Source organism: Cetorhinus maximus, chromosome 13 (assembly GCF_964194155.1).
Source record: "Cetorhinus maximus chromosome 13, sCetMax3.hap1.1, whole genome shotgun sequence".
Taxonomy (NCBI): Eukaryota; Metazoa; Chordata; class Chondrichthyes; order Lamniformes; family Cetorhinidae; genus Cetorhinus; species Cetorhinus maximus.
Genome location: NC_135891.1, coordinates 46,146,088 through 46,159,654, shown reverse-complemented (window position 1 = coordinate 46,159,654; position 13,567 = coordinate 46,146,088). Strand labels below are relative to the sequence as shown.

General features: G+C 44.1%; 1 protein-coding gene across 3 annotated transcripts in view; it reads left to right on the top strand.

The window, feature by feature from the left end:
* Positions 1-13,567, top strand: part of atp9a (ATPase phospholipid transporting 9A) — a 211,068-nt gene that overhangs the window by 79,536 nt on the left and 117,965 nt on the right. For all 3 annotated transcript variants that reach the window (XM_078555359.1, XM_078555358.1, XM_078555357.1), the window contains 4 exons: positions 2,620-2,700; positions 3,627-3,702; positions 10,550-10,626; positions 12,938-13,098. In XM_078555359.1, coding sequence (XP_078411485.1) covers positions 2,620-2,700; positions 3,627-3,702; positions 10,550-10,626; positions 12,938-13,098 — 395 coding nt within the window. The remainder of the gene's footprint in view (positions 1-2,619; positions 2,701-3,626; positions 3,703-10,549; positions 10,627-12,937; positions 13,099-13,567) is intronic.

Sequence of the window (13,567 nt, the reverse complement as noted above, 5' to 3'; positions counted from 1 at the left end):
AGGCAAGCATTTATTGCCCATCCCTAATATTTTTAAGAGTCAACCACATTGCTGTGGGTCTGGAGTCGCATGTAGGCCAGACCAGGTAAGGGCAACAGATTTCCTTCCTTAAAGGACATTAGTGAACCAGATGGGTTTTTACAATAATCGGCAATAGTTTCATGGTCATCATTAGACTTTTAATTCCAGATTTTTATTGAATTCAAGTTTCACCATCTGCCATGGTGAGATGCAAACCCTGGTCCCCAGAGCATTACCCTGGGTCTCTGGAATACTAGTCCAGCAACAATACCACTATGCCACCACCTCCCCTTTTAGGTATACTTGGTGCTGTTCCTGGCATGCCCTTCTGCATTCTTCATTGAACCAGGGTTGACCCCCTAGCTTGATGGTAATGGTAGAGTGGGGGATATGCCGGGCCATGAGGTTACAGATTGTGATTTTGTGCAATTCTGCTGCTGCTGATGGTCCATGGACAGCACATTATTGGGATGAATTGGCTTAATATCAAGCTCAATTGATCTTTATTTATTTATTTAAATATGGCAGGTGAAATGCTGATTTCGGCACCTGCCCAAACCACCCCTACCCCCATTATGGGGGTGAGCTCGGGGGTCAGCAGGAAGGTGGTGGTGTTGGCATCTTCCCTATTTTAGGTGCCCGCCCCGCCGAAAACACGCTCAGCACAATCCAGCCCAAAGGCTCCCAGCAGCTAATTTCTACAGGACATTTGGGAAATCCGTTCTATCAGGTTTCCCAACCTCACAATACCACTCCCGCACAGAACTTACATCCAGGTTGGCTCTGAATGATATCCCCAGGGGACAGTGCACAGGTATAGTAAAAACGAATGGATGGAGAACTGTGCTTTGAAATTGTGCTAATCTGCCAAAGCCTCTGTTCAAATATAAACGTGCCTGGAGAAACGAGAGATCTTTGCAGTATTGCACTGCCCTGCCTCTAACCTTATCTTTATATTCTCAGTTTTCAGAAGGCAGTGTGTATATTTATTGTGCGTGAGAATGAATTATATTTTAGAATAGCTGTCTGTTCAACCTCTTTAAATTGCACCAAGTTTGGAATACAAGATTAATAGGTTGTAGCAAAACCACCAGAGCTTTTTTGTCTTTGTAAGCTCCTTAGGTACATAACATGGAAGCTTGTGAGCCACATTAAGTTCAAATCACTGCTGCCATTACTTTGCATGTATCTTAAACTGCTTACATGAACAGAACTCAATGTTCTTATTTAGGATTTATTTGCCAGAGAGGCAATAGTGGTAAATGCATGCTCTTCCAAAACTCTATACGTACACAAATCAAGATGGAGAAACAATGAGTAAGAGAGTCAAGTTTTTAAACAGAAAGTTGAGTGCAAACTTTCATCAAGTTTAGAAGGTTTAGAATGAAAGAGGCTTACTACAAATTAATTTATTTAAATCAAACAAGACAACTTACTGATTTTAGAAATATTGTATTCATTATTTTGTACTATTACACAAAGACCAGTTTGCAATAACTGGATCAGTAGTTCTGAAAGATCTTTGGTTGTCGGACCCCTTTATTAATGGATTAGTAATCACGGGCAACCTTCCCCAACCCCATTATAATACTGTATAATAATCAATATGAAAGTGCTGCAAGTAAAGAGTGTTTTAATAATGCTTTTAAGAAAGCAGGTATTTACTTACAAATGTCAGTGAGGTGGGTGTGTCTGCTTCTCACTGCAGTCTGTCTATCCTTGGCAGCAGCACAGAGAGGGTACGAACATGGGCAGAGCACAAGGGGAGCAGCGGGAGAGGAGAAGCATAGAGCGGGCAGGAGCACAGAGAAAGCACTGGGAAGCTGAGGGAAAGTGGGAGCATGGAGAAAGAAGTACTCCGGAAAGGTAGGGGCACAGAGGGAAGCCCGGGAAAGCAGAGCACGAAGAGGCAGGGGCAAAGGGGAGCAGTGCTTGGAAAGAGCAGTAGAGGAGCAGGGGAGAGCAGGATCCTGGGGAGAGCGGAGCACATCTTCAACCACTGCACCTTTGCCTATTCTTGACCACGATGCCTTGGGTGGTCACCCATCTCGCCCACGTGTAGGGCCGACCCTGCTTTATGGATCACTTGGAAGGTCTGTATGGATCCCCAAAATACCCATTATTCAGTTTGTATGGTGTGGGTGGGGGTTGTATTATTATGTCCCAAGGGCAGTGCTTTCCTGTAAATAGTTATTAATGGGCATTAACTAAAAAATCTAAAGGGTGTAGATTCATGCATGGGAGTGACTGTACAATTAAGAGAAGTTGTCTATGGATATTCAAAATTGTAACACATCTGCACACATACAAATCTAGACATGCAAACACTCCGACTTCATGTGCTTAATGAGTATCAGGAAATTCCCAAAGTGGTCAACCTGTGGTTTTTCTAACAAACATCAATAAATCTTGTAAAGGCTCAGGAACATGATTTGTATGTAAATAGACAAAGCATTTATTATTGAGCAGTTGACCAAAAAAAAAACCTGCCTGTGCTGGTTTCCTGTGGATGAGACTGGTGTCAGGTTATCATCACTCAGCATCTGTCAGACTATGGCACACATGTTACCCTTACTCTGTTTTCATTTTTACCCACAGGATCTGCTGCAAACACGATCTTATGTTTATGCAGAAGAACCAAACCTTGACATTCACAGTTTTATTGGGACTTTCACTCGGGTGAGTTCGCATTGGCGACTGAGAAGAAAATGTTCCATATAGCGGTTGATAATAATTCAGTATTTGGCAATGTTATCCTAGATATTGTGTTATTGCCATCCCATTTTTAAAAGATTTGATTCTGAGGGACTTTTTAATTTGTTTTATTTTTTGTGTAAACATGTATATATCAATCTTTGGGGAATGGTAAAACTTGCTTTCGCGCTTATTACCACTTTTTTCCCCTCAACATTTCTCCCATTGTCCCCTGAAGGTGCTGGCTACTTCCTGGCGTATTGTTCCATGGAGATAGAACAGCCTCTGAAGCCTCGCCCAAGTGACCATTATTCATGAGAGAGCTTCAAGTGAATGTGGGTTGCTTATTCAACCACAGGAGAATGCATCATAGCTGTAACAAAAGCCCTTCTCTCCCAATATTACAATGCATGCAGTTTGAACAGAGATTGCTGGATATAGATCAGGAATGGGAATCCTTCAGATTTCTCCTTTCCCAACCCAAGGCCCTGAAGACAATTATCGTGGTCACAGTACCATCCTGTTACGAACAGCTGACTCCGCATAGATTGAAAATTCTTCTAGTCCATTTGGTTCTTGCCTCTCAGTCATGGGGAAAGCAGGAGTGCTTCACTAACTCGGCTGGTTCTGCTAGAGTGAACTACACGAGTGAGCCACTTGTCCTCACTAGTGCTTGGGATTTGATGGCAGAGAACAGTTGCTTAGCTAGCACACAATAAAAATGGCCATTTGATGAGATAGCAGGAGTGGCACTCTGGCTGAATTCATTCATATTGAAAAATATATTGCTTTAATTTGCAGATTGATGTGATAATATTTAGAATTTTTGTTGGCAGTCAGGGAGCAGTGAACCTTTGAGATACTGCACCTATTTAAATTGGAAGAATAATTCTTCATTTTGTATGTTTTAGGAGGATAGTGACCCGCCAGTTAATGAGAGTTTGAGCATCGAGAATACATTGTGGGCCAGTACTGTCATTGCTTCTGGTAAGGTGATTTTCTCTTTCCCTTGAGGAACAGAAAAGAAGCCCGTGGGTTCCTCATTTTCCAACTTTTCAAAGCATTCCTGTAAACCTCTTGACTGCTTACCATTGATTAGGCCTTGCTGAGTGGTAAATGGGCATTTCAGGAGAAGTCACCTTCATGACAACATCCATTGCAGACTTTTTATTGTTTGTTTAGTTTGTTTGGCCTGCTGAATTAAGTGAGAATATGTCATTGTGTGCAAAGTGCATGTTTTATTTCCTTCCAGAAGCAAAGAACAGTTTGTCAGATGGTTTCAGGAAGATCGTGGCTGCAAAATGTGTTTGTGTAGCGTCGCTTCTAAATACAATATGAAGGCCTACCTGAATTTCACAGGACAAGCTGCTCCTCCAACCGTTGTCTGCACAGTCCATGCAGTGTCCTTAGAGATGTGCACATGCATATTTATCTGTCCTCTGTGTGCCAAAACACATTGTTTTGCTGCTATCTAGGTATCACACAGCTCAGCTGGCTGATGTGACACCAGGATCCCAAGTCTGGGCAATGCCTGTGTTGTTCAGACACATAAGAAGAGCATGAAGCACTATGTTGGATCTGCAGTGGCAGGTGAAAGGGCCTCTTTATCAGTGCTGTTTCTCCCTTTCCTCCTCCTGGGGTTGCTGCAGCTGGGCAGGTGGATGTCTGTAAGTAGAAACTCAGAAGGGGAAGGTTATTGTGAGGTACAGAGGGTGGGGTGGGGTGGGAAGCAGGAGATTCATGGTCATACCATCAGTAGCTTCCTCATCATGATGGATTGCAGGATGAGGGTAAGCTAAGAGTTGAAAAGGGGCATTATGTAGGAACATGCTGCCAGCCCCAATTTTCTCAGTGACAGCAGATGCCATGGGCTCTGCCACAGCTGGCACCATGATGTAGAGAGCCATCTCCTCTGTAGACCTCAGGAGATGCAGGCACCCTTGTCCCCCACAGGCTCTGCTCTCCTACTTTCGACTGTGTGCCACCTAGTCCTACAAGAGAGAGGGCAGAATGTCAGTGATTGTGTCGCACTATGTTTAGGTAATGTGCCTATTGCAGTTGAATAGCTGGAGTTGTGCCGAGACAGGAAAATGTGGGTGTGAGGCTGACAACATTTGTCAGTGTGTGAGGGGGAGGTGGAGTCTCTAAATATTAGGCTTCATAGAGTCACAGGGTTATACAGCACAGAAACAGGCCCTTCGGCCCATCATGTCTGTGCCAGCCATCAAGCACCAATGTATTCTAATCCCATTTTCCAGCACTTGGCCCATAGTCCTGTATGCTATGGCGTTTCAAGTGCTCATCAGTCCGGTGTGCCAGGGAGTGCTGCTAGGTGAGTGATGGAGGTGTTGTGTATTGAGCAGCGTGAGAGGCTGGCGTTCCAGTGTGCAGGAGATTGTGAAGGTCATTCATTGCTGGCCATTAGACCTCTTGTGACACTGCTGCCAGGTCATTGGGCTGAGACACAGGAGTTAACTTTTCTGGCTATGTGCTCCCACTCTCTTCTGAGTGTGACCCTTAAGTTCTCCTGGGTTACACACATTTTGTGTGCTGCCCACCTCCATGTGAATGGGTGTGCGCAAGTCAAAAATTGCAACCCCCATGCACAAAAATCTAGGTAAATACATTTCTAGTCCTGTTTCTCTTTAATGTAGTAATAAGTTTTTCCTCTTTGTAGCGTGGATGTGCAACCGTGCAGCAATCCGGAACATAATGTACAGTGCAACAAACAGTCTGTGCACGTGTATGTTTGATTAAAGATGCGCATGTGCATGGTGCACAGCTATCTAAAAGGGACCAGGCAATGCAGCAAACAGGTCACGCATGGGAAAGAAAATCTAAAGGGAACAATGATAGTGACTATATTCATTTACACGATTAACAGACATTACAGGTGGGATTTTCCACTCCCACCAGCAGCGGGAATCATGAGAGTTGGGTGTGTTTAATTTGGCGGGAGGCAAAAAACCTGTTTCCCGATGGCAGGATAAACTCTTGGAATTTTGTCCTCTCAACTTTTAAGGTGGGTTGAAGGCGGGTCGAGCTTCCCGATGAACAATGCCGGGAATGTACTTGCAAGCATTAGCATGTCATGCATGCTCATTAAAAGGCCATCTAGCCAAAATTAAATTCTCCCTCCAAAGGTCAGTAGATGTTGCCTTCTCCTTCTTGGGGACCTCTCATAACTTCACTTGAGTGTCATCAGCCAACGGAGGGAGGCAAAGGCTGGAAGGCTGGGTGGGGGTAGGGTGGAACAAAGGCTGGACTGGGGGGGCAGACTTATGGGGGAAGGGTGGAGAGAGTGGCTGGGGAAGGGGAATGCCTGGGGGGATGAGGAGAGGAAGAGGCTGTTAGAAGGTAGGTAGGTGGTGTCGATTGTGGGGTCCTGGGGGGAGAACTCAAGGTACTGGTGATAGGGAAAAGTCACAGTCAGAGGGGGGGTGGGCATTGGATATGGTAGGGCGGCAGGTCCAGGGTGAGTCTGGTAAGTGAAGGTCTCATCAGGTGGGTTACAGAGGGGCACAAGACAGGTCTCTTGGATTATAGGATGGGGCACAGTCATGGAGGACATGGGGATAGAAACGAATGTCGGCTCTGAGGTGAGGAAAGGCATGTGGAGGTGGATCGTGACAGGGTCCAGGGAAACCGGGGTAGGTTCAAGGGTGACAGAGAGGAATGGAATGGTGATATTTGGTGGCTCTGTGTTGCTGGGGAGGGGGGGTGCGATGTTGGTGGGTGACAGGGGGAGGGTAGAAGGTGGTGGAACAAGTTTGAAAGGTGACGTGCACCATTTTTCAAAACTAACCTTGACCACCCAGTTAGTCAGTAAGTGAGATCCCTCCTGGTGCGTGGAGGGTCATTTCGGGTGAGTGGAGTTCAAGGTCACCAAGAGTGGCCGACTGAAGGGACACCCTAATAATTATGAGACAACTGGTTTTCAAAGATGCTCACTTCTGTTCTCCCCTCTATGGTGATGCCCACACGGCAGCCAGTTTGTTCCTGGCTCATGGGCCTCTTAATATCAAGATCCCAGCAAGGTGTGGAGCTGGCGTTCATTCTGTGCCATTTGCCATCAGCTGCAGTCAGAGGCAGGGATGAAGGGAGGGCGGGAGGTGGAATGCCTTCGAGGGCTGGTGGAGGGTAGCCAACCTACGACTCCAAACTTCCATCCTCCCAGGTGAACGTTCATGGCTGACAAGGGGTCATGCGGTTAGTCATTCTATGCTACCAAGGCAATGGACTCTATAAGCAGAAAAGTGTCTGCGTGAGGCTTCATACACATGGCTCTCATCACCCTGGTCAAAGAACAATTTCTCCATACATAGTTATCTATGAACGGAATGACCACCCATCTCTGGTCCTCCAGGGTGTCCTTAACCTGGAAGGGATGGGGTGGGGATGCCATGTCTAGACGGAGGCCAGATGAAGGGCTTAGCACTTGCCTGTTGGCTTTGAGATGGAGGGAAACCTGTAAAGGACATGCTCACACAATGTATCACTTCAATTCATTCACACATCCACTGAGGCATTGATGATGCAAGCTGCAGGCAATGCCTTGGTAATGGCTCTCATCCAGTGAGGAGAAGGAGGGCCCATGCCAGTTGGCACAGGGCCATGAGGAGCAAGGGCATGAGCAGCAAGAGGCAGATGGTCAAGGTGCTGGTGAGCATGGACCACTGCAACGGCGTGCATTACCCCAATCATGGGTGTGTCGCCGGCGGTGCTCTTATCTGGAGATGAGCAAAAGGTAATGCCAGAGGTGCCCTCGTATGTCCTGGGATGTGGTTGTTCACATCTGCCAGCTTCTCCAGTATGAGCTGCGGCCACAAGGACTCTGGAGGAGTATTGAGGGGCTCCTGGCCTGCAATGATTTAAACTTCTTGAGTGTTGTGGAAGCAGCACTCATCCAGACAGTGGGGAGTATTCCATCACACTGCTGACTTGTGCCTTGTAGACGGTGGACAGGCTTTGGGGCTTCAGGAGGTGAGTTACTCATTGCACGATTCTTAGTCTCTGACCTGCTCATGTAGCCACAGTATTTATATGGTTAGCCCAGTTCAGTTTCTGGTCAATGGTAACCCCGAGGATGTTGACAGTGTGGGATTCAGTGATGGTAATGCCATTGAACATCTTAGGGTGATGGTTGATTCTCTCTTGTTGGAGATGGTCATTGCCTGACACTTGTGTGGCGCGAACGTTACTTGTCACTTGTCAGCCCAAGTCTAGATATTGTCCAGGTCTTGCTGCATTTGGAAATGGACTGCATCAGTACCTGAGGAGTCATGAATGGTGCTGAACATTGTGCAATCATCAGCGAACATCCCCATCTCTGACCTTATGATGGAAGGAAGGTCATTGATGAAGCAACTGGAGATGGTTGGGCCGAGGACACTACCCTGAGGAACTCCTGCAGTGATGTCCAGTAGCTGAGATGATTGACCTCCAACAGCCACAACCATCTTCCTTTGTGCTCGGTGTGACTCCAACCAGTGGAGAGTTTTCTCCCTGATTCCCATTGATTTCAGTTTTGCTAGGGCTCCTTGATGCCACACTCAGTCAAATGCGGCCTTGATGTCACGGGCAGTCACTCTCACCTCACCTCGGGAGTTCAGCTCTTTTGCCATGTTTGAACCAAGGCTATAATAAGGTCAGGAGCTGAGTGGCCCTGGTGGAACCCTAACTGGGCGTCAGTGAGCAGGCTATTGCTAAGCAAGTGTCGCTTGATACCACTGTTGAAATCCCCTTCTATTACTTTACTGATGATCAAGAGTGGACTGATGGGGCCGGAATTGGCCAGGTTGGATATGTCCTGCTTTTTGTGTACAGGACATAGCTGGGCAATTTTCCACTTAGCCGGGTAGATGCCAGTGTTGTAGCTGTGCTGGAACAGCTTGGCTAGCGGCACAGCAAGTTCTGGAGCACAAGTCTTCAGCCGGAACGTTGTCAGGGCCCATGGCCTTTGCAGTATCCAGTGCCTTCAGCCATTTCTTGATATCAGGTGGAGTGAATTGAATTGGCTGAAGACTGGCATCTGTGATGCTGGGGCCTTCTGGAGGAGGCCGAGATGGATCATCCACTTGGCACTTCTGACTGAAGATTGTAGCAAATGCTTCAGCCTCATCTTATTGGCAAAAGGAGCAATGCTGACATTTGGAAAACTGTTTTACGCGGTGAGTGGTTAAATTCTGGAATGCACTGCCTGAGACTTTGGTGGAGGCAGATTCAGTCATGGCCTTGAAAAGAGGATGGACGCTTATCAGAAGAGAAAAAATTTGCAGGGCTGTGAAGAAAAGACAAAGATTGGGACAAGGTGAGTTGCTCTTACAGAGAACTGGCATAGACACGATAGGCTGAATGGCCTCTTTCTTTGCTATAACCATTCTGTAATTCTATATAAATGGTGGAGCCTGTCACAGCTGTCACCTCCTCAGCTACTTCATTCTGTTCACCCCTTTTGAACGCCTTTCTTTTGTTCCATTTTTGAGTTGGAGTCCTTCCACTCTACAGATGTTGGTAGCTGCAATGTGTTTCCAGCTTTTGCAGTTTTTCTCTCGTTTCGGAGTGATATTTCCAGATTTGCCATCTTCACCAGTTTATATGTTTGGCCAAAATTACCATTCCAAAATCTAAATTGTTGTAAGAATATATACAGAAGAAAGTTTGGACTGTTTCCTCCAATTCTGTGGCTGTTCTGTTTATAAATCCATTTATCACTACTGTGCTGTAGGTTGTATCAGTGGCACAAGCAGCTTAAATTTAATATAAACTGAAGATTTTCAGCATATAAACATTTAAAATAATTGTTGATTAATTTATTCCCTGGTTATGGTTACTTTTTGTCTTAAGTAATTGCTGTACACCCTTTATTAGTTCAATCAAATCATTAGATATGTTTCATATGTAGTGGTTTTTTTGATACATTTGGTTAGTATAGAAAATACCATTGTCACTGCTTGTCAAATCATACGTTTCACTTGTTGCTGTGCATTACCTATGGCCCAGTGAGAGGGATTCAAGCTAGAGCCACCATGCTACCATACCGCATGCCCCTCGTACCACTTGCCCAATGTGTATTCCAGTAGATAGTGATGCCCCAATATTTTGAATGCTGTATAACCCTAAAATGAGATAATACAGCTCAGTGTCAAAATTGTGTTAACAAAATGTCAAAGCTTTGCTTTTAATAATGGCCTTCTATTCTCTTGAAGTGTGACTGTGTTGAAAGACACTGCAGGCTGTGTGTTCCCCCATACACAGTAGTAAAATTGCAAGGTCAGTTGTGATAGAGCAGTCGGGTAATTACTCCATTCTGACTTACAAGTCCTCAAATGCCTCTTTGTTCAAATTGCCATGTGTGGCTTTCTGATGCAGTGAAGCCTGTAGGAGTTCCCTTGACTGATGCAGACTCTCAGAATCCAGTACTGGAATTTTGTGAAATTAATGTCAGGCTGTTATACCCGCTCCCACTTTGTCTTTCCTTTGCGGTGTATTTTCCATCTTCACCCCTCCTTCAACACCTTTCTCTCCTTCTTCCCACCTTTTTACCCTTTCCCAACCCCAGGAACATTGTGCCAACTGAAGCATCCTTACTCGTGCTAGTGGAGATTGCCTAACTTCACACTGGCCTGCGATCAAACCTGGGACTTTCCTAAGTTGCCTAACCCTATACAATGTAATATTTCAATCACATTTTTAAAGTGCAATAGACAGCACGTTGACCATTTTAGCACCCACTGAACCTGTGGAGCAGATTGATTTGTCGGTCATTTAAAATAAGTTTATTCTTATTGTGCTACTTGCTTATTTGTGTTTTCTGATGTGATCTCTTTTCAAGGTACTGCAGTGGGAGTTGTTATCTACACAGGCAAAGAGATGCGAAGTGTCATGAACACCTCTCACCCAAAGAACAAGGTGCAGTTTGAAAATCTTAGGCTAGAAAATGGTTAGCAATAAATCCCATAATTCTCTCTCCCATGTAAAGAATAACACTTAAGAAATTTCCCTCAATATTTTTAATAATGTTTATTTTAGTTATGTTTCATGAAAATTTTAGATTGTTCTAGCAAATAGTGCAGAAAACCATTCCTCATTTGTTATGACGATTTATAAACACCGACATTTAGAAAAGGTTTCACCGGATTGATGCAGAAGTTGCACAAACCCTAAGTTGAAAGGTGTGAGAATTTCTTTGCTTATCTGACTGGATGTGCAAATTCTCAGAAAAAATTATGCACTCAGATGCCTACTGTCTATTGATGTCAATGAAATTTTAAAATAAAATCTCTGGATGAAAGTTTTGGGTTATGTCTGACCTGTCAGGGCTATTTCTGGGACTGACAAGAAATCCCATTAAAGTCTCGTGGGTTCCAGCTGCTGGGTGTACTCCATTCTAAAAAATAAATGTGCAGTCCCAAAGGAAATGTACTAGAATATATAAAATTTAATATGCTGTACACCAGGATAGATAAAGATTTGTGGATTATGCTCAAATTCAGCTTAGGGTAATGCTATCAACATTTCCTCTGTCTGCCAGCTGTAAGGGGGTCCTTTTGGGGAAATGAGTTTTGGGCAGCTTCAGACAGTTCCTAGTGGGGATAGGCCTAACTAAACATGATTTGTTCATTTGATGCGCAGGATATCATGCATGGATAAATATAACATTGATTCAGTAGTTGACACTGTTCTGAGGTTGGGGCTAAGGTGCAGAGTAGAGAGAATTTTACTCTGCCTGGCTGTGCTAGGTTTGACCTTGGAAGTTCTTGATTATGAGGGAATTTTTGAGACACACTGGATTCCATTTCTCAGTAATAATAACCTCCACCTTGGTGAGCATAGAATTTTTCAATAAAACCTGTCTGTAACTAGTCAATTATAGTTCGAAAATAATGGTTGGAAAGTGCAGCAAGTAATTAGAAAAGCTAATGGAATGTTATCATTTATTGTGAGGGGAATTAAATACAAAAGTAGGGAGATTATGCTTCAGTTGTACAGGACACTAGTGAGACCACATTTGGAGTACTGTGTACAGTATTGGTTGCCTTATTTAAGGAAGGATGTAAATGCATTGGAAGCAGTTCAGAGAAGGTTTACCAGACTAATACCTGGAATGGGCAGGTTGTCTTGTGAGGAAAGTTTGGACAGGCTAGGCTTGTATCTGCTGGAGCTTAGAAGAGTAAGAGGTGACTTGATTGAAACATATAAGATCCTGAGGGGTCTTGACAGGGTGGATGTGGAGAGGACGTTTCCTTTTGTGGAAGAATTTAGAACTAGGAGTCACTGTTTAAAAATAAGGGCTCGTCCATTTAAAACAGAGATGAGGTGAAATTTTTCACTCAGAGGGTCGTGAGTCTTTGGAACTCTCTTTCTGAATAAGTGGTGGAAGCAGTCTTTGAATATTTTTAAGGCAGAGGTGGGTAGATTCTTGGTAAGCAAGGAGGTGGTAGGTTATCGGGGGTAGGTGGGATGCAGATTTCAGGTTACTATCAGATCAGCCATGATCTTATTAAATGGTGGAGCAGGCTCGAGGGGCTGAATGGCCTACTCTTGCTCCTTGTACGCATGCCCTTGTTCGGATGTACTTTGAAGCTTGAGGTTGACAAAATTGGATTCAATTCATTTGAAATATGACTGACCTGCCTCCCAATGGTAGCTATCCACTTCTGATCCGTGTGTTTAAATAGGCATGGTTTCCCAACATGCAAGCTAAAAATTACTATTGTGAAGCACCCACTTCAAGTTACTACGATTTTTTGGATTTAAACAGCTTATTCTTCATCTGGAGATTAGCACTTATTAAATTTTGACTGAGGGCTGCCCCCATCTCCTCACCAGAAGGTGGCAGCAGGAGTGGCATCAAGTCTGGTACCCTGAGTGGGAACGGAACCAGAATTAGGTTCACCGTTCTCTAATAAATCTAATCCAGAGCTAGAAGTTACGTCATCATACAATTTTTAAAAAATGGACAATATAATCAAATAACCTCCCAGTATCTCTTGTTATCTGGCAACTTTGCTTAAATAGCTTTCGTATTGTTGTTCTTGGTCGCAAGCAAGATAGCTGTCACTTCTCACAGGTGAAAATGTTGAATGATATTTGTGTATTTACATGTACCGTAACATGATTTCATACAGAATTATGAATATGGAGAAAATGTTGTGGAGCCTTAAATTTATGGATATATATGCACAGAAACTGTTTTGTTGATTTTTTTTTTCCCTCCTAGATGGGGCTGTTTGACCTGGAGGTGAATTGTTTAATGAAGATCCTGTTTGTTGCCTTGGTGGTGTTGTCGCTTGTCATGATCTCCCTGCAGCACTTCAGGGGTCGCTGGTATCTCCACTTGTTTCGCTTCTTCCTTCTGTTTTCCCAAATAGTTCCAATCAGGTAAATGCACCAATTGAATCTGGTCTGTTTCTGCCTGCCAAAAGCAATCTTTTTAAGACTTTTGTTTCCAATCTCCTTTTTATGTCCTCTGCCCTATCAATTTATATTTTACATATATCCCCGATTTGGTACCTTCTACAAATCTTGAACTATTTTGCCAATTTCTGTGTTTAAAACATTTATGCACGTGGTAAGCAATAATGGTCTCACAACAGATCCTGCAGGATGCCATTCCCACTACACAAAGAGTAGATAAGGACAACACAATGGATGTGGTATACATGAACTTTCAGAAGGTCTTCAATATGCACAAAGCAAATCATGACAACATTTAGGACAGGTTGACCCAAGGAACAGGTTACAGAATGGATTGAAAACTAGCTACAAAACAAAGTAGGAGTTAAGGGATGTTTCATAGACTAACAGAGAGTGAATGATTGATATAGACTTAGACATCGGAGCTGTAGTG